General features: G+C 34.5%; 1 protein-coding gene across 3 annotated transcripts in view; it reads right to left on the reverse strand.

The window, feature by feature from the left end:
- Positions 1 to 21,388, reverse strand: part of FRYL (FRY like transcription coactivator) — a 242,080-nt gene that overhangs the window by 80,914 nt on the left and 139,778 nt on the right. For 2 of the 3 annotated variants that reach the window (XM_061192245.1, XM_061192246.1), the window contains exons 1-10: positions 17,310 to 17,334; positions 14,646 to 14,749; positions 14,338 to 14,446; positions 12,265 to 12,351; positions 9,864 to 10,035; positions 9,228 to 9,360; positions 6,826 to 6,933; positions 2,662 to 2,899; positions 1,035 to 1,220; positions 681 to 767 (exon numbers count right to left, since the gene is read on the reverse strand). In XM_061192245.1, the coding sequence (XP_061048228.1) occupies positions 681 to 767; positions 1,035 to 1,220; positions 2,662 to 2,899; positions 6,826 to 6,933; positions 9,228 to 9,360; positions 9,864 to 10,035; positions 12,265 to 12,351; positions 14,338 to 14,446; positions 14,646 to 14,734 (1,209 nt within the window). In that variant the 5' untranslated portion in view covers positions 14,735 to 14,749; positions 17,310 to 17,334. Of the gene's footprint in view, positions 1 to 680; positions 768 to 1,034; positions 1,221 to 2,661; positions 2,900 to 6,825; positions 6,934 to 9,227; positions 9,361 to 9,863; positions 10,036 to 12,264; positions 12,352 to 14,337; positions 14,447 to 14,645; positions 14,750 to 17,309; positions 17,355 to 20,287; positions 20,390 to 21,388 lie in introns of those variants that run through there. The other variant, XM_061192247.1, reaches the window with a different exon arrangement.

The following is a 21,388-nucleotide window of genomic DNA, read 5'->3' on the forward strand; positions in this document are numbered from 1 at the left end:
ACAGAAACCTCTTGTCCAGGTATTCCAAAACGGGAAGAAAATAATTTCAAGTAGTAAAGTGTGATGGTTATTCTTACATCAGTTTTGAAATCTTGATATATGACCTTTTCTTCCCCCAAGCCAAATTAAGAAAGCTGGCATCAGCTTTCTTATGTATGTGTTGACAAAGTGTTTTTCTTCATTTTAATGAGTCAAATTACATATGACTCAGGCATAAAATACTATATATTTACTCTATGCACTTAAATTTACACGGCAAAGCAAACAAATACACTTACTGAAGGTGCAGAGCACAATTTTTTGCTTCGAATTTCAACAAAAATTTTCTCCATAGCCTTTAACCAGCATATATAGGTCAAGAATATTATATACCGTAATAAATAGCAAACAGTAGTCGATAGCAACTTCAGATTTAAGAGAAACTTTTTAGATTGGAATGGTTGGAATTTTACAAAGATAAAATATTTTTATTTCTGTGGGAAGAGTACTGACCATAGCATAAACTAGTGCCACTTCATGTGTGTGTATGCCACTTTTTTAAAAGTATTTTTTATTTTTAAAGCACTTTACCATTTTCAAAAATACTTTCTAATGCATGACATTTGTAAAAGAAACTCATGGATGTATGTACGTCTTAAGTTCCAAAACACGACTGAATAGCACAAAATCATTAAAGTTACCTGATCAGCCCCAGTGAGATGGATGAAGCTCTCAAGAATGGATGGGCTCAGCCTGTCCATCACATCTATGGCTAATTCGTCATCACCCTATAAAAAAGACATCACATGTCTAAAAAAGTTTAGGAATGTTTAAGAAAAGCCGTCAAACCTAGGTAAACGTTAAAACTCACTTTAGCCCTATTTGTTACAAATGGAATCGAGGGCAGTTAGGTGGGTGAGCTTAGACCCTGTCAAAAAGATCTTGTTATAAAGTACATTATCCTTGCATGGTAAAAACAGAAATGGAATAAGGATGGACAAAAGGAGTTTTTAAGTACTTTCATTAGATAGCTGGATGAGATATCTAAATCTTACCTTAGGTATTTCCAAAAGTGCAAATAAAGCCCGTATTTCTCTAAGGACACTGACAGCTAATCTCCTAGTGGCAGGTCGACTGCTACAGAGAGTGACAAGTGCAAACCCTTCAACCACATGGAATACATTGGAATACGGGCTCCTTTCCAGAGGAGGGGGATGAGAAGCTCCATTAACCATACCATGCTTGAAAAATAAACAGAAGTTAAAAAATATATGTATGTATAGACATTCTAGTAAAGCAATTACTAAAGAGTAAAGCAAATCATAAAAATGATGGCTATAGGTCTGTCTCAGCTCAAGAAATTTAAATAACATTTAATTTATAAAAATGTCATAGTCACATAGTGAAAAAAGCATTTAATTGGCAGTCTAAACAGGAATTCTGTACCTAAGTTCTATCACTCTCTGGCTACTTTGTAAAAGCCTTAGAGCTGACACTTAAAACCACTATTGGTCTAACATTTCTATATGGAAAATGAGGGGATTGGATGGTATCCTTTGTACTCAAAGTGTGGACCAGCAACGTGGCATCACCTAGGAGCTTGTTAAAAAGAGAGATTCTTAGGCCCCTGTGATTTGTAGGCTCTTTAAAGGTTGAGAAGCTGGGTTGGCTTAGATGATCCAGCTCTAATATTCCAAGATTCCATGACTTAACACATTATCACAAATCAATAATTTGAGCACCTTTTACGGTTAAGAAGCACACATACTGTATATGTGAAATGGGGACTGGTGCCTTTGATAAAAAAATCAAATAACTCAACTGAAAGGCTACCAAAATTTTTTATTATATCAGCTTTAAATATATTGGAAACAACCTAAATGTGAGCTAGAATTGCCTCTAGTTTCTATGTTCATTTAAAAATAATTACTACCGGGACTTCCCTGGTGGCTCAGTGATTAAGAATCCATCTGCCAATGCAGGGGACACGAGTTCGAGCCCTGGTCCGGGAAGATCCCACATGCCGCAGAGCAACAAAGCCCATGCACCACAACTACTGAGCCTGTGCTCTAGAGCCTGCGAGCCACAACTACTGAGCCCGCGTGCCACAACTACTGAAGCCCACGCGCCCTAGAGCCCACGAGCCACAACTATTGAGCCCACGTGCCACAACTACTGAAGTCCGCATGCCTTAGAGCCCGCGAGCCATAACTACTGAGCCTGTGTGCCACAACTACTGAAGCCCACACACCTAGAGCCTGTGCTCCGCAACACGAGAAGCCACCACGAGAAGCCCATGCACCGCAACGAAGAGTAGCCCCCGCTCGCCACAACTAGAGAGAAAAGCCCGCACGCAGCAACGAAGACCCAATGCGGCCAATAAATAAATAAATAAATAAACAAACAAACAAATAAATAAATAAATTTTAAAATAAATAAATAAAAATAAAAACTAAAAATAATTATTACCAAAGAAAGAAAGTTGGAAAGGCTGGACACACAAATGTTATGTATTTAATATATAAACCATAGGAAAGTTCTGCTTAAGGGATTACAAACACTTTGAAAGGCAGTAAAACTAATAAAACTTTTAGTTTTTGAGAAAGTCAATATGTTTTAACATCATCATTGGTCATCTACCACTGACCACATACAAAGAGACACTACAAAAGAGTTTGGTACCTGTGAGTCCTGGTTTTTGTTATGCATTTGGGTTGCTTGTTTCCACTGATTTATTAATTGCACCAACATCTTTACGGCATTATCAAGAAGCGTGGGATGGACATCAGTCACTTCACGAACAATAAAATAAACAAATCCTGAAAGAACATCCTCCCGCCAATCTGGAAAATCAAGCATTAGTGCCTGCAGAGTATTGAAAGCCAGAGCACGTAGTTCTTCATCCATATGAATTGTGAGCCTACCAAGAACAAAATTCCATTAGCAAACCTCAAAAACCTTCCAAAGAGTTTTATCATCTAAAACGTAAAACTAAGAATTTAAAAAATATATCCTCTCAATTGGTTCATAAGAAGAAGATAGGAACCAATGTTCACTTTTTGTGCTATATTCATCCTTATGCTAAACTATATTCATTTATTTAAATTCACACGTCAATCTACTAATATTAGTTGGTACTTGTACTATAATTCAGAATAATAAGTTTGATCATAATTCAAATGCTGTACTTTAGAAAACACAGATTGACAAATCAGAATTACATTAAAAAAATTCTTTAATCCTTAAAATGCCATATGTTATCCTATAATCAATCAAAAATTACGTCCAATCATATAATACCTTAGCGCTAGCTCATATTTATTTAGTCCTTTACTGGAAAGGACATGATTTATCTCTATCATTCCTTTCATGCTGCTGAGGTTACAGTTAAACATAAGATGGCTGACTGTGAAGAAAGAAATACAACAAATCAAGATGGAATCAGTTTAACAGAAATAATTTTTGACAGTGAGAATGAGAATAAATTTAGGAGTAACTTCATAAATGGGGTATGCCTAGAAAGAAAATGAAAAAAAAAATGTGTCAAACTAACCCATAAGGTCTTCAAGAGTTTAAGTCTAAATAAATTATAGGAGAGGCTATATATAATTACCTTTTAAAGACATCAATATAATATGAGGACATGAATTAATATTAGTTAAAGGATTTTAATGGAACTTAAAGAAGAGAATGATAAACAAGAAAATCATAAAACATGGCTGCAGCAGTGAAGCTACCAATATATAATACTATATGAATATGAGTTTCCGTTTGGGGCTGTAGAGTATTATTTTCATGATTGACCATCAAGACGCATGCATCAGAGTTAGAAAGAGCCTGAATGAATAAAGAAAAGCCGGTGTATTGAAAAGTATGCCACAGTTACATGCTTGGGCAGCTGGAAAGATGGAGTTATCCTCAATGACAGAGGAAGAGAGCTGAGTGATTTACGTGAGAGGAGATACACAGTCTTCGCCCTGCTGAGCTCAGTTCTGGTCTTCACTAAGCCAACATTCAACTGACCATGAGACTGAGGAGAAAATGTATTACAGCTACAGAGACCTAGGAGTGAGCCACGAAGCAGCAGCGGTTAGAGCAGCGCACTGGAAGTACCACATGGGGTCAGATCAAGGGTCTCCAGCCCAGTGTTCTGTCTCTGATAGTGGCACCAAAGGCGATACTGTGGGCTAGGAGAGTGACTGACTCTGTGCTGCTGGCTTTAAAGGTCATTTTAACATCCCTTAAATCCATGAATTTACACCTATCTGTGTGACTCGGGGTATAGCCATGAAGAGAATGGTGCCTGGATAATTTAAGGCAGGAGAACAAATTGACCTTCCCTAGAGACAGCAAGACAGGTCTGCAAATTTACAGTGTATCTTTGCTTTGTTTGTTTGCTTACTTTATTTCTAAGTAAATAAGATTTAGACATCACAATTCCAAACGATAGGAGTTGGGGACAAAGTAAGCAGACCCTAGAATCTTTCTTTCTGCCAAAATAAACTAATTGGTAAGTGAATATCACAGGGGAAAGAAGCAAAGTATTATAAATAGCAAAGCAAATTGTCAATCACTGTCGAGATGTTTGCTCCTTTACAAGGCTCCTCTATCCCTGCCCCTTGGAGATGCAACTTCATTTTGGTGGGGGATATGGACTGCCGTCCACAAAGATGTAGGTGAGTTAAACTGAGGTGGGAGGAGTAAGAGTAGAATTGAATGAGAGTTGTTTACTGCTTTCCCAAGGAATAGCATTATAAATAATTACAACTTATTTTCCCTCCCTAACACTGACAAGAACTTCGTAACTCTGCAATCTAATTTACAGCAAGAGTTAAGAGACAGAGTGGGAAGGGATGAATTTATCTCATGGTGCAAAGTTTCAAAGTAACCCCTTTCTTCTCCTCGTAATCCTAAAAGAGACCAATACCATTCAAGGTCTGAGTGCAACCCACAACCACTGAGGACAGGTAGTGCGCGGGTGTGTGAAATGCTAGGTGTTTTCAAGGAGGCAGACAAGATTGCTGGAGAGGTCTACTAACTGTTTATCCATTGTGAATTTAACTTAAGACTTAGTGATAAGTGCCCAGCGAGCAGTAAACGTCTTTCAATGTGACCAAGTATCACTGCCCTGATAGTCTTTGCACTTGGTTTTCCCTTTAGGCTGGGGCCAGCAAACTATGGCTCAAGGACCAAATCCAGCCACGAGCCTTCAGAGGTGGCTGCTTCTGCACTACAGTGGCAAAGATGAGTAACTGTGACAGAGATCACGTGACTTGCAAATCTTAAAATATTTACTATCTGGTCCTTTAAGAAAAAAAGTTTGCTGACCCCTTATCTAAAGAGAATCCCAACTATGTCAACAAAGCGGTTTTTCAAAAGGCCATCACCTCAACTTAGAATTACTTTTGCGAGCTGGTATTTAAGTTTGGATGTCATGTTATTTACTCATTTATAGAGCCTAGTAGAGGAAAGAGGTAAAAACTTGAACGCTATGGGCTCTGCAATAAGAGGAAAAAGTGAAAATGAGACCTGGTTATCACCCTAGGTGCTAAAGAAATGACTGTAGGAGTTAACACACTAATTAATTGCCCAGTGGGGCTGTCATACACCGATAATGCCCATATGTTAAGAGACAACATGGTATACAAGTCCCAAGAAACAGTACTAGATGGAAAGGCAAGGAATTTAAAAATAGGATTTGTAGGGGAATCCGGAAGAACTTTAACAGTTAAAAAATGAGTGAGGACTGCTGGTGGGAATGTAAATTGATACAGCCACTATGGAGAACAGTATGGAGGTTCCTTAAAAAACTAAAAATAGAACTACCATATGACCCAGCAATCCCACTACTGGGCATATACCCAGAGAAAACCGTAATTCAAAAAGACACATGCACCTCAATGTTCATTGCAGCACTATTTCCAATAGCCAGGACATGGAAGCAACCTAAGTGTCCATCGACAGATGAATGGATAAAGAAGATGTGGCACATATGTACAATGGAATATTACTCAGTGATAAAAAGAAACGAAATTGAGTTATTTGTAGTGAGGTGTATGGACCTAGAGTCTGTCATACAGAGTGAAGTAAGTCAGAAAAAGAAAAGTAAATACCGTATGCTAATACATATATATGGAATCTAAAAAAAAAAAAAAAAAAATGGCTCTGAAGAACCTAGGGGTAGGACAGGAATAAAGACACAGATGTAGAGAATGGACTTGAGGACACGGGGAGTGGGAAGGGTAAGCTGGGACCAAGTGAGAGAGTAGCATGGACATGTAATGTAAAACAGATAGCCAGTGGGAAGCAGCCGCATAGCACAGGGAGATCAGCTCGGTGCTTTGTGACCACCTAGAGGGGTGGGATAGGGAGGGTGGGAGGGAGCCGCAAGAGGGAGGGGATATGGGGATATATGTATACCTATAGCTTATTCACTTTGTCATACAGCAGAAACTAACAAAACATTGTAAAGTAATTATACTCTAATAAAGATGTTAAAAAAAAAAAAAAAGATACTTTTAGGATTTCACATTTAGGATATCAAGTCATTCGTTGCTCTCATTCCCTGGGGAAAGAAAGGTTTTGACCTCTCTGCCATAAAATTAAATAAGTCATTAAATACATCTTGAGATTAAATTTCATCAACAACAACAACACAAAATGAGTGAGAAGAAAGTGTTAACAAAACGTAAAAGACAAAATGGGAGTTTAGAATGTTATCAAATAAAGGATTAAAAATGTCTTTATCACTACTTTTTTAGTGATAATAGTAACAGGGGTGCATTAGAAATTTAAAGAGATTTAAAGAGATAAAAGGTAACCTCACAAACAGTAATTCTCATTTACCTTGCTAACAATTCAATGAGGTCAGTTCTGCTCATACCGTCAGGAATCAACCTTGGAATAGCAGCAATACAAGTTCTAAACAAATCAATTTTGGGTTTTCTTTCCCCCCTGAAAAACAGATCACAAGAGGACTTAATAAGAAGAATCTTACATACACCAGACAATGAAAGCAAACTTGGAAAAATTATTACAGAAAATGAGCCCACCTCCAAAAGTTTAATGTATTTATTATAAAAAGAGCATATACAAATCCAGTAAATAATTATCAGTTTATAAATGCAGAAAAGAATATATGGATAATTCAGGAAAAAAACACAGGTAGCCAGCAAAAAAGGTTTTCAGTAATTAAAAACAAGTATAACAATTATTATGTTTAAATAATAAGTATTATTTAAGTAAATTATTTATATTATAATTGTTTCAAATAGAATTAAATATATAATATTTAACCTTTGATAATATTTAATTATTAAACTAATAAAATTGACATTAAATAATCAAATATTAGTTATTTGGGGGGGGTCTATAAAATCAACAAAATTTTTTCTTTCTCTTAATCTCATATACTAACAAGGGTTTTAGAAAACAGACATTCTCATATACTACTGTTGGAGTTGTTTTTTCTTGTCTTTTTATTTTACTTCAGAATGTACACACACACACACACACACACAAACATATTTAAAATTTTTATGTAATAAAATATGTGAAGTTTTGAAAACCCTGGTTCCTCCAGAGGCTTGATACAATTTAATTCTTCTGTATTTTCCCCTAGTTATTCAATGATTTTATTTATTTTAAATATCTAACCTTTTATATACTGGTTTTTATTTTGGTCTACATTTCAAGGGGAAGCTGATATTTACCCAAATTATTCTTCAATTGGTCCAATAAAAAAATTCTTATATAGACAAGAATTTGGATGTTTTAAGAGTTTTTGGCTCAGTATCCATTATCCTGGCAATGGACCTACTACTCACTTTTAGTGATTTTATATAGTCAGTTTTCTCAGCTTGGTTCCAACATGCATGAATTTCAGTTACCACAATTTAGTTAAATAATATCTGTCTCCAACAATGTGGTTCAATTTTCTGTTACCATTAACTGTAAGTAATTGTATAGCCAAGCTTCCCTATTAGCTCCTCAGTGCACAAATCAGGATGTAAAAAACAGATGTGTATCATACCCAGTGACTTAATCACATTAATTTTTTCAAAGTCTGTCATGATTGGTCACTGCACATCTGTTATTCGGTTCACACATACATGGCAAATTATGTAGTTGTGTTGATTCCTTGTCTCCAGGGGTAAACTCAGGTGAGTATCCATCTGACAAAAATGGATAATCAAAAGAGGAAACTGGCCAACAAAGATTAAAGTACAGCAAAGAAAGGAAAAATGAATACTGGAAGTGAAATATTGGGTTGGCCAAAAAGCTTGCTTGGGTTTTTCTGTAACATCTTATGGAAAAACCCAAACAAACTTTTTGGTCAACCCAATATGAATCAAACATTAATGGAGTTACAGAGGAACTAACTGACCAGTAAATGCTGACACTGCTGTCGTTGAAGACCCTACATACACAGCCAGAGGAACTCAGTGAGGGCAAATTTACAGGCAGAAATGAGGAAAGTGTGACAAAAAGGATGAAGACTTCCCAGAGGAAGTAATGCAGGAAAAAAAACTTCGCATTAGAGAAACTCTCAGAGATATTAACATTTTCTGGTATATAGTAACTATGCATTAATTGAGAGATCCAATATCCAATTTGGTTATCTAAGATGTACAATGTAGATATTAACACCTTAAAAAAAGTCCTCTTATAAAGAATATGTAGATACTTCCTAGCAAGTAAATGTTGTTGCCATAAAATATATCTTCCTGAGGAGGAAGTCCCTAACAATAAGGGAAAAAAACATGGGTTGACAAGCAGTGCTGGCAGTGGGATGGGGGTGAGATGAGGTACAGTTGCTCACACAAAAAGCCACTCATACATTATTCCCCTCTGCACCCTCAGTTCCCAGGAGATTTTCAGGTTTTCTTTTTTTGTTGAACAAGGCTCTGGAAATAAGAGCATTTGTTTGACTTAATAAACCAACACATCTGGGGTCACTAGCATTTATCTCTCGCTCACAGAATAAGTATAAGACCTCATCACTGACAATAAACTGGACGTTGTTTGTCATCCAGGATGACTTTTGCTATCTATACTGGTTTGACAGCACTTTAAAGAGTAAAACTGAGCCTGTGGGAGGAATCGCTGTATTAAAAACTGCCGCAGATGGCAATAGGGGCGAACTCCAGAAGAGAAAGGAAGGAAACAAGGAAGGAAACAAGCAAGAATCAACCCACTTTACTTATGAAAACTGAAATAGCAATGAAGAGAAATAATTGACTACATACGTAATCATATCTTCAGGCTCCTTATTAGACATCTGCACACTAGTCATACACATTGGTCTCCCAACTTCTTTGTCCAAATGTCTGAGAATGCTGTCTAACGCTTTTCTCACTTGAGGATAGTACACAGACATTCCTGGGAAGGGGGGGGGAACCTCACAGTTATAAAATGTCAAAAATTAGATAAAGAATAGTTACAGTTATTTTCTGTAAAAAAATAAAAGCCTATCAACCTTTAAATTACATTAGCTTATTTTTGTTACAAAAGAAGGAGTTCTGACTTTGACATACTATTCTCCCTGATAATTTGCTTCAGTATATTGGAGAAAATGTGTAAAAATTATGCACACAACTGAAATTAATTTGAAGGAAGGACAAAATGCAGTGAATAGTATCACGTAAGAAAATATTTAACCAGAAGACTTTTAACATAACAACTTATGGACATTATAAAAAAAAGCATTCATTTTTGAATCACTCTGTACACTGGAATAACCAGGCAAATATATACTTTCATAGGCAAATATATACATGTATGTATACATTTACACAGGCAAATATATACATTTTAGATTTGATCATAACCTTTCACAAAAGAATATTAAACTGTATTATTGACTTATTCCAGTTAACACTAACCTATGACTTTTGCCTCTTCATCTGTCAAGGTTTTATTGAGAAAAATTTTCTTTACACGCAGAGTGTTTCCTGAGGGAAGAATAACTCCTGTTGTTGGCATTGGCGGCTCACCATCTTTCTGCTGCAAACTGTCCGCTATTACAAGGAACACTCTGAGGCCTATGTTCATCCTCTTCAGAGAAAAAAGTTTCAAAGTAAAGAAGTCAGAGTGTCAGAAAATTCCTTTTTTTTCATGCTAAAAATATCTCATCAAATAACACTGGGGGATGTGAGGAAGGAGGACAGAAGAAACACAAACCTTTCCGTACAACATTTTTTTAAACTAGCCCAGGCACTGGAGTGTGCTTTAATATCAAATTCCCAAGGGCCACCCATTCACTTATGAGGTCAACTGGCTCTCTTATTTTCTAGCTTATTTCAAACCTCTTCCATCCCTTCCTCAACTCTCCTACCCTGGTACCATACTCTCCCCCCTGTAAGCAGATGATCTGTCACCCACTTCACGGTCAGAAAAAAACCATCAACCTTCCTCAACCTCTCACTACAAAACACACTGATCTACTTATATCTGCACCTCTTCTTCCTCTACTTTGCTCCTGTTACAGTCGAGGGGTGCTGGTATTCCTAGTTATTAGAATCCCACCCGCTCTTGCATTATCAGGAAATTACACTATCAATTCTCCCTTCGCTTTCTTGCATCTTCAGCATTTCCCTTTTAACTGAATATATCTGATTCCTGTTAACTATACTCAACTATCTTAATGGAATGAGCCCTCCCCATAATACTTCCCTCTCACTCATCAGCGACAATACTGCTCAAAACAGTGGGCATTTTTCCTGCATCCTATTTGACTTTTCAGCAGCATGGGACACTGTCAAATATTCCTTCTTCCCTGAAACCCTCCCTTCCTTGGATACATCTGTGCCACTGCTGACTGTGTCATCTCTGTCCACATTTCAAATTTACCCTCCTTTATCTGAATATTAAATGTTAGACTGCTTCAAGGCAAGTTCCTAGGCTGCCTTTTCCTATCATTATGTATTCTCTCCCAAAGTAATTTCATGTATTTACATGGCTTCAATTACCACCCATACCAGATCGCCTGCTAATTTTAAGCCTTACTTCTCCTCTGAACTTGGGCCCTCAGACCAATTTGACACTTCTACTTGGATGTCAGAAAGATGCCTCAGATTTGGCATGTTCAAACCAAATGCCCTCTTCCCCGCCAAACTCAGTATCTTCTCAGGGTTTCTTTTCTCAGTAAATGATCTTCTCTCTATCCACACCACACCATCTCAGCCCAAGCTGTCATTAGTTATGACCTACACCAGTGGTCTCTAAAATGGGTATATGCATCCCAGTGGGTGTGTAAGATGGTTCACTGGAATACAGGGAGAAAATAAAACTTTCATTTATATATTTTTTATCTAAATAAGATCAAGGTTTTAAGATTTACCCCTCTTTACATATGACATAATACTGGTGATATTAGTCTAATATCAGTTGGTCATTTCGCATAGTCATAGAAGACATCTTGAAGGGAGTGGGAAAATTCCACAATGTACTGTGGTTCACAGAGGTGTCCTCACTTATTCATTCTTTCAGTGTATTCCAATTTGCTTGATTTGATTAAGTGGATTAATAGATAATTTTATCTGGCTTTAACTAAACTAGCTCTCACAAGCTTAAAAAGATTCCTGAAAAGAAAATACAGATCGAAGAAAATCCTAATAAAGTAAGCCTGTAGAAAAACAACAACAACAAAATGGTACAATTGACATTTTTTTCTACTCTTAGTATGAGCATTTCAGTGAGGAAAAAACTTAATTTCAGAAATAAACTTGTTCAATGAAGAGAATACTTTGGAAAACGAATGATCAAGAAAACGTCTTTCATTATGTGATTTTTGTTGCTGAAAACCAGGTTAAGCATGTCATCTATAAAAAGTCTTTTCTGCTCACTTTAAAAATTTGGAAATAATTATTAACCTATCTTAAAAATCCTACAAATAAAAAGCTTCAAAAACTTTTGAGCTCATTTGTTAACTACATAAATATATATCTTAGGATTTGATTATGAGGAGGACCAGCACAGTAATTTAAAAGAAATAAGAGAAAATATAACACGTATTTTGTCTTTTTACATTCTCCAGTGTCATTAAATTCCAATAAGCAATTACTTCAAAAAATATTTTTAAACAATCTGAAAATTTAATATCTAAAGGATGAGTAGGAGTTTACAAGGGAATAACAAGGCCAAAGAAGTAGGAAATAACATTTACCTTAATTTGTGTTTAACTAGAGATTTGAGCCTAAGAGTTCTGATTCCAGAAATTGTGCTTAAAAAAAATTTTTTTTTAATTGTATAGGATAGTAAATTACTACATTATAATTTTTTTACCTCTGGATTAATGGTGAAAGTTTTGGTAGATTTTCCAACACTGAGAAGATCAAATATTATTTCTTTCATTGCAAAATCCAAACGTTCCTAGAGAAAAAAAAAAAAAAATCAATAAATCCTTATAACTTTCTATTGCTATGGGCATACCTTGGAGATAATGTGGGTTTTGTTCCAGACCGCAATAAAGCAAAATCGGAATAAAGCAGGTCACACAAATTTTCTGGTTTCCCAGTGCATATAAAAGTTATGTTTACACTATACTATAGTCTATTAACTGTACAATAGCATTATGCCTAAGAAAACAATGTACAACCTTAACTAAAAAATACTTTATTGCTTAAAAAACACTAACCATCATCTAACAACACAGAGTCGCCACAAACCTTCAGTTTGTTAAAAAAAAGGCAATATCTGCGAAGCACAATAAAGCAAAGCACAATAAAACAAGGGTCTGCCTGTATAAGTTAGGTATCATGTTAAGAATTATACAAATAATGGCAACAATACAGGTCTGTGCCCACAAGAAGTTCCTGAATCTAGTTGGACAAAAGAAAACTACATATGAATTAATGTTAAAAGTATGTGATTATAGATACATGATTTAATTATCAAATGATTGGTTTAATAGCCAAACCAGCAGGATAGAAGTTTCAAACACGCATTTGCCAAACTCATATTCAAGACCTAAGTGAAGGAATTCCCAAAATAATGATAAAAGGAAGTCCCATGACGATAACAGCAATGAGGCAGGCCTGGAGAGCAGGGAGTTCATACTGGGACAGAAAGAACAGGGCTCCAGGAAGGTAATCTCCAAGGAAAGAAAAGTTAACTAAGAGTAACTGATGTTTGAGAGGAGCTCTATAGTTCTGGAGGAGTGCTGGTGTGAGGTGATAAAGCAAAGGGAGTGGGTACGACCCTCGGGGAAGGGATGCAACCAAATAGCAAAAGTTTTCTCAACAACAGATCTAAAGCACAATCTGCTTTCATTCATCTTATTGACACATTTATTCTTATCTAATTATCATTAATTCTGTGCTCCCGTAAATAGAAATGTATTAGTTTTATTTAAATATTCCTTATTTCTTCATTGTCAAAAATAATTACATTATGGGTCATCTTCGTTGTCATAGTTTTAGTTCAAAGAGAACTCAATGAACATTCTGGAACCAAAGTGTTTTTCCCAAATTGAGAAGGTAACCCTACCTATGCTTCTCCAGGGCTGATGTCCCAAAAGAGAATGTGACCAGAGCCATGGATTTGCTTACTCAGCCCCCATTTAATCCTCTTCAAATAAACCTTCCTTTACTGCAGAGGCTAGAAAGCTAAAATATTTCCCAGGATGCCTTTGGACAATAGGCTTCAGGATGTGACTGAGACCCAGTCAAGTGATATACTCACGGGAACCCTTGGGAACTGGGGTATGGGAGGAGGAGGGGGAGGACAGGGGCAAAGGAATCTATTTTACTGGTGGGGATTGTGGTGGAAACATGATTCTGAAGCACTTGGGGCACTTCCTAATTTGGCAGGTTTTTGACTGTGGCAGAGGCAGCAGCTTCCTTGGTAGCCCGATGGTGTAGTTTCCTCTGGATTTCCATTTCGGCTAGAATCTGTTTCTTCAGTCCTATGAGTGATTCTGTGAACGCCCTCTATTCCTTAAAAGACCCCTTTGGGTTCAACTAGCTACCACGGACTCTAGTGTCTGTACCTGAGAACCTAGATTAATGCAGGTTATGAAAACAATGTTCCAAAATCTTTTCAAGACACTCAGGAACTAATTAGTAAATAGACAAGAGGAGGATTATGAGACATTTTCTTGACTTTTCCTAAATTAAGTGTCTCCTCCTGTGAGTCTCCTTTCCAAGTGTGTAGATCAATCATCTAAATGTATTTTGCACACACACAAAAATCATTAGTATCATTTATTTTTTACTTTTTAAAGCATACTTTTATTTTTCACTATTCAGTATTAATAAATGTTTTGTGATCATGCTTTTAGATGTGTAACAAATTCTATGACTCTAAGTCACTCTTACAATTTACATGTATATAGGTATTATGAGGTGAGGCACTCACCTGAGCAATGAACTGAATAATCTTCACAAATATATTGAGAGGTGTATCACGAGGAACCACACTACGTGACCCTTTTGGGAAAAGTGCTGACACTATGCTCATAAGACGACTGTAGGGAAAAAAGATTTAGTCATAATGAGAGAATGAAATCAACAAAACATTAGCAAAATATCCTCCCCATCCTTCATAATATGTCAATATAATTCATATTCCTCCTCAAGGTATTTGTAATGTTAACTAAAATTCATCAGTGTGGCATTTTTTACCAAGATGTTATTTTAAATATGCTTTAAAACAAAGGCACTCACCTTTGAGTTACAGTGTTGCTTTCACATTTTATTCTAATTACATAGACCCACAACAATCTATACAAAGATTCCAGTGCAACTCGAGACATTTTAGGATCTTTATTCTGTTTAGAAACAAACGAGAATAAAAATAAGCTTATTTATCAAAGTACTTGCAATAATTTAAGATCAATTATATTCTCTGTCAACAACTAAAAGCCCCCTCCATTCCCTTCTTTATTCAATCTAAAACAGGTTTAAATATGTAAGTATATATTTGGTATACGGTAAGTACAAAGAGCTCAAAAGCAACCATAAATAAGGAAATTGAGCCGTCCCTTATACTCTCAAAACAAAATACTATTAGTATCTCTAAGAACGCTGACATTATACACACTTCAACTTACCTGATGGTAAATGGGACACACAACAATACTGACATAATGATGAAAGGATTGCTCATCTTTGCCGTAATTCACTGCAGCTCATACACAGTTAAAATTTGGAACACCAAATGTTGTTATAGATATTTGCACTTATGGAATAATACAAAATATTATTGAGTGATTTATACTTAAAAGAAGGAGTACGGAATGGTGGGTTAAGAGCATAGACTCTGAAATTAGGAATGACTGGCCAAACCCCATCCTTGGATCAATTGGTGAACAGTTTCCTCAGCTCTAAAATGGAGATAACACGGTACCTACCTCACAGATTAAGGGAGTTATTACGTGAAAAGCACTTGGAACACTGCCTAACACATGTTAAATGCTCAGTAAGTGTCAGGTGTTTACCTTTAATTTTTTAATTTAGAATTAGAACATTATTATTTAAAATCAGAAAAGTATCCATTTCAATCACAATTTGATCAGCAAACCTTTTCTTCATACTAGCTATTATAAAAAGTGAAGTACTTAAATGACAAGAGACATGTAATGAGATTTAATTGTAAATTTTGACAATCAGCTAATAATCACCTTTAGTAGGAGAAACTCTTTATACATCTGTTAATTAGTTGTAGAATGCATTTAGTGCTATAAATTAGCATTTATTTAATCTGGTTTGAGAGATTTCTTATTGTTAAACAATTATTTTATATATAACAATGGACAAAAGGGAGTTTTTAAATACTAAGTAATTTACCATTCTATTTTATGTTTTCTCAGACTATAGAATAATAGACATCCACTACGTATGATTAAAAGCAATGCAACAAGATTACCACTGGACATGTTTTTAAAAAAGACAACCACTAGAAAATATAATTTTGTACATCTATGTATATGAAAATCTGATATAATTCAGAATGGAATATCAACTATTCAGCTGGTCAGAGTCTCAAAGTCAGTCTCTCCCTCTACTGCCAAATCCACGATTCCAAATTTCAGATACACTCCCCAAGTAGTTTTCTATTAATTTGTTACTAATGTAACTAAAGTAACGTATAAAGTTACACACAATATATGTTACTAGTATAACAACCCAGCTTTTTGTAGTACTTTCTTTTCTATCACTTAAATGCAAGGTCTCAAATATCAAAATATGAGTTCAATTAGTTTTATGTACACTCCAAATAATACTTTCACATAGTTAAATTATCTTTTCAAAATATGAATACTACAAATTAACATATAATAAATTATATAATAGAAATATTTAAGTCCAATTCCACATAAAAATTCTTCTCATATAAATTGTTAATAAAGTATTTGGATTATCTTATGTGCTGAGGTATCTGGCATGAAATAAAATTTGAATTTCAAACTTTCCAAGATGGACTACTATCTTTTACAAAGCAGACTTATTTTATAATGAACAATTCCAGAAAAGATAAAAAGTGATAAAAACTAACACACCATTGTAAAGCAATTATACTTCAAAAAAGATGTTTAAAAAAAAAAAAAAGAACAAGAGATTATAAAAGCAAAAAAAAAAAAAAATTATATAATTGTTTATTCGGTAACTGCAATGCTGCTATATATCTCTGAATAATGAAAACATCCTAAATTGATCTGATCCTTAAACAAAGACACATAATTCCCTAGTTACAATTTTGGTCTAATTTGAATAATCAGATTACATTAATAAAATCCAGTAATATTAACGTATAATAGTTTTTTTAAAATTCTTTTTTCTTTTTTTTTTTTTCTTAACAGCAGGTTCTTATTACTTATATATTTTAAATAATACAGTTTTGATGTCAGGCAAATATGCTCTTTGGCAGCAATCATTTTAATGTTTCTTCCTTTTTTTTCTACTGTGAACAAAAAAAAAAAAAAGATTTGTTTAAAACTCAAACCAGTAGGATTGAAGTTTTAAAGTGTTGCATCAAAATCATATTCAAAATCTGAGCTGCTGTCTCTTGAATTTCATTGGAAAATGTTATAAAAAGCATCATTTATAACAGCTAATTTTAATTAAACAGAATATTTTAAAACTGAAGATTATGGTTAAAAATCAACATTCGGTATCACTTCTCTCTCTTAAATTCATCTTCTTGGGACCACATTAATATTAAACTTTTGGTAGAATGTTTCTGCTGTGTGCTGCTCTTCTTTTACAATACGAGAAGCAGGTTTAAATAAATACGTTGGACATGCAACGCAGCCATGGGTAAAGGGGGAAAAAAGCCACACTTAAAGGAGATAAAGCAATATTTTACTTTGTAACATCAGCACGACTCACCTGGAGTGTTTCTATTTGTTTTCTGATACTGTTGTTAGATGGCATCTAAATAAAGCAATGTGAGACAGCAAACATAAACATGAGATGCAGCACATGCATGTTAGATGAAAATAAGCACAAAACAAGACAGCTCTTCACCAAGGTCTCTATTTAGAAGAAATTTGAAATGTCCAAGACAGTGGCTAGAATCACTGAAGAAAAAAAAAATTCTATAATTTGGGCATCATGGGATACATCTACAACACTCAAACTGAGAGAAAATAGATAAATTTTTAACTATCTAATTTTTCCTCTACAAGTACTGCATTTGATTTCAGATAAGTTTCAATTTTTAAAAGGAAATAAGCATACACTGTAGAAAAAAAATCTAAATTATTTTTACATGGCATCTACTCTTACTCCTCTCTCTCTCTCTCTCTCAATTATTCTTTAGAAACTTTAAAATCATTTTTCACATAATGACCTTATTTGACATAAAGATAGGGGAATGGGAAACTACCAAATTATGTTTGGGACAAAAACAGCAGATTTAGCACTTTCGGTGAAAATAAACTGATGTTCTCTCATGCTATTTATGGACCTACAGACTAATGCCCATTTTTCATGGTCACCAACTTCAGAAACTAGTATGGTAATTTTTAAAAAATTGTGTGGTATCTTAAAGTGCCTTGAAAATGCATCATATTTATTCTTATGACTCTAGGGAATAATGCCTTTTTACTATCCCAGAATTATAGCCAAAAATATTTTAAAAAATACTCAGTAAAGCAACGTTCCTTATAGTACATTAGAAGGTAACATGGTAGACCAGAAAGAGCAAATTTTATTGAACTGGATGGATTAGACGCAAATCCTACCTCTATCACTTTTTTGGCTCCCTAAACTTGGGTTACTTATTTATCTTCTTTCACCCTCAGTTATAGTAAGAATTAAATGAGATACTGTACTTAGAGAATCTAGCCTATAATAAATACTAATAAAAATCTATTTTAAGGAGTAGTAGGTCTAATAAACGGAAAAGTGTTACAGATTTTTTTGAACTCAAGAGATTACTTGAATCTCAAAACATAATCAATTTAGGTAAGACCTTTATCTTGGACCAATTTTTCCTGTATACAAAACAAATAAATGATACCTGTCACAACAGATAATTAGCATAGTTTTTCCCTGAATGCTCGACTCCTTACCTCAACTATGTAGCGTAGCCACAGTATCTAAAACTTAACAAGCAGGAACCAAGTCATAAAATTTCTGCTGAATAGAGCCTTAATGTAAGTTAAAGGTTAATGGTCAAGACAACTATATTCCAAATATTCATGCTAAGTGGCTCTTATCTCCTTTAGCCTGGCAGATTGACACAGCCATTAATGAAAATGGACAATATGCCAGAAATATTTAACAGGAGGTAAGGGTTCAAAGAAAACAGAGCATTTTAAATGAAAGCCTTAAGCCAAAAAAAAAAAAAAAAAGTTAAAGTACTGCGAAAGAACTGCAAATATGTTAGGTGGAAACGTATATATATAAAAACATTCCAACAAGCAACAGAAAAGTATGAATTGTCATGAAACAAAGCAAACTTCCAGAAACACTTAAATGCGTGTCTTAAAATATGTTATTAAAAGTTTGAAGAATCATACTACCTAGAAAATGATCAATTCCCTTTCAGTACCTAAATCTGTATGAATTATCAAAATAAGGACAGAAACAATATAATGTACTTAAATAAAACTTATTTTCTGGTTGCATGACATAAAGAATTTAACCAGCTTGATTGGTCCTGGGAATTTTCATAAACAGAGCAAAGAGAATATATCAATTCTCACCCATATATGAATAACATCAGTGTATGTATATCTAGGAGGAAAATAGCCAAAAATATTTTTCAGACATATTTTAGTACACCTTACTAAGAAATCAAAGTATTTTTCAAAATGATATATAAAATCATTAAAAAAAAGATATACAGGATAACATTGTCCAGTGAAGCAATCCTGAAGTGAGAAAAAAAAGCCAGTCCTATTTCTCACAATATCACAATGAGCTGTAGGGTCAGCGACAACTCATTTAACCTCTCTGTGCCTTGGTTTCATTGTCTTCCACGTTTAAGTTTTTCAGTCTTAACCCTAACTTAGAGGAATAACAGAAAACGAAATGCCATGTCTGCATGTTTCTATAACATGTAAGCAAATATTCAAATATATTCATTTATGTATCAAAATTGTATTCAAATCAAGCATTCACATGACATGCAGACGAGGAATATTCCCACGTTCTGTGTCAGATATTAACTGTGGTCCAATCCACAGAAGAAAAGAAGATCCTGTTAGATTCTGCCAGCAGAGCATCCTGGGCAGATAATGATCCTTCTACCTCACAGTTTTGTTTTCAATCCTAAGAGACTGGACATAGATGTGCCAAATAGTGTTAATAACAATTAATTATCCCTTGATTCAAGTCAGAATCATTTCAGGAGCTTTCACATCTATGTGGATCCAGTACCATACTTTTAGATTTGGCTGGGCATACTTAACACTAAATGTGCTTTTACTGATATTTTATTATCGAGGCTTTTTTCATATTATTCAGACTTGAGAGCCAACATTACTGAATTTTCTCAAGAGAAAACGCAAAATAAGCATCTGGAGAGTTTTATAAGATTAAACTAATACTCTGAAATTCCAAAGGAATTTATTTATTAACAAATATTGCTAGATCCAAGATAATATAAACAATCATTACAAATGTATAATTTTGCATTCATTAAGACCAACTAACTTTTTAATTAACAGTTTATTCATGTCTATAACATGATTCCCTATAGAAGGAATGAAGTATGTATAAGAAAAGGAATACGTTAAAGTATCACCATTCAAATGAACTATAGTACTAAAAGTTTTATTATATACTGTTCAATGTATATGCATAAGTGAATATACTACAGTCAGTATTTACAGGTCAGAAATGAGATTAAGTCTTACCTTTAAATGTGACAAACAGTTCTGTAGGAAAATATGCCAGTTATTTAAAAAAAACTGTTTTTGACTGACACATAAAAGGCAGGTAATTAATGGATATAGAGCCTATAGGAGACAGAAGAAAGAGAATAACATTTTTATGAAAAAGCACTGGACTTGTAAATTATATTTCATTCATTCTCATAAACAAAAAAATTTCTATTAGCAGTTTTCCCATTTGTAATCAAAAAAATACGATCTCAGGGAGTAATCTAACAAAGAATGATAAAGGGTAGATTTTCTATAAGAACAATTTCCTGATCTATCACATCTCCCCAAGTGAGAAATGTGCTACTATTTCTCCCTAGACCCATTCCTCCTCTAACCAGTACAGTGGCCCTGGGATCAGAGGACAGACCGGCATTAATGTTGCAGTTTTCTATTCATCAGGTGTGTGACTTCAGGGAGGATATGTTAAAGTGCTTGAAGCCTCACTTTCCTAACATGTAAAGTGGAGAATGCTAATCACACACATGCTATAGGGTTGTGAGGCTTAAAGTAAGACAAAGAACGTAAAGCACTTGGCTCAATGCCTGGCACAACCAGTGTTTATTATTATTATACCTCTATCTTAAGCGGTCAAGTATTTGTCCAATTCTCCAAACTTTCTCCAAGCTGCATACAAATTTACAGAAAAATCCCTCAAAGGTACTGAAGTGGATGGTGAAATGGAAAAAAAATGCTTTAAATCTCTGAATAGAAAAGATGTAATTAGACAGACAATAGCTCCTAAATAATCAAATGCTTCAGAATACAATTTATTATAATGTAAAATAAAGGAATTTATGGTTTAATATGAGACTACACTTAACTTTTCCTTTATTCTAATACATAATTTATAGCATCTGTCAAGACAGGTAAATACCTAGAATGAAGTCTGAATAACCTATCAAATACAGAGCTAGTAAAATTAAGAATAGAAAGTTTTGAAAAGAGCAGGAGAAAATAGGTAAAATTTGCCCTTGTGTTACACTTTGGATATTTTACAATTTCAATTTTTACAATTCTCTTAAAACTCTACTAAAAAAAAAAAACAACTAAATTCATAAATCAATTACTAAAACT

Source organism: Eubalaena glacialis, chromosome 5 (genome assembly GCF_028564815.1).
Source record: "Eubalaena glacialis isolate mEubGla1 chromosome 5, mEubGla1.1.hap2.+ XY, whole genome shotgun sequence".
NCBI classification, from domain to species: Eukaryota; Metazoa; Chordata; class Mammalia; order Artiodactyla; family Balaenidae; genus Eubalaena; species Eubalaena glacialis.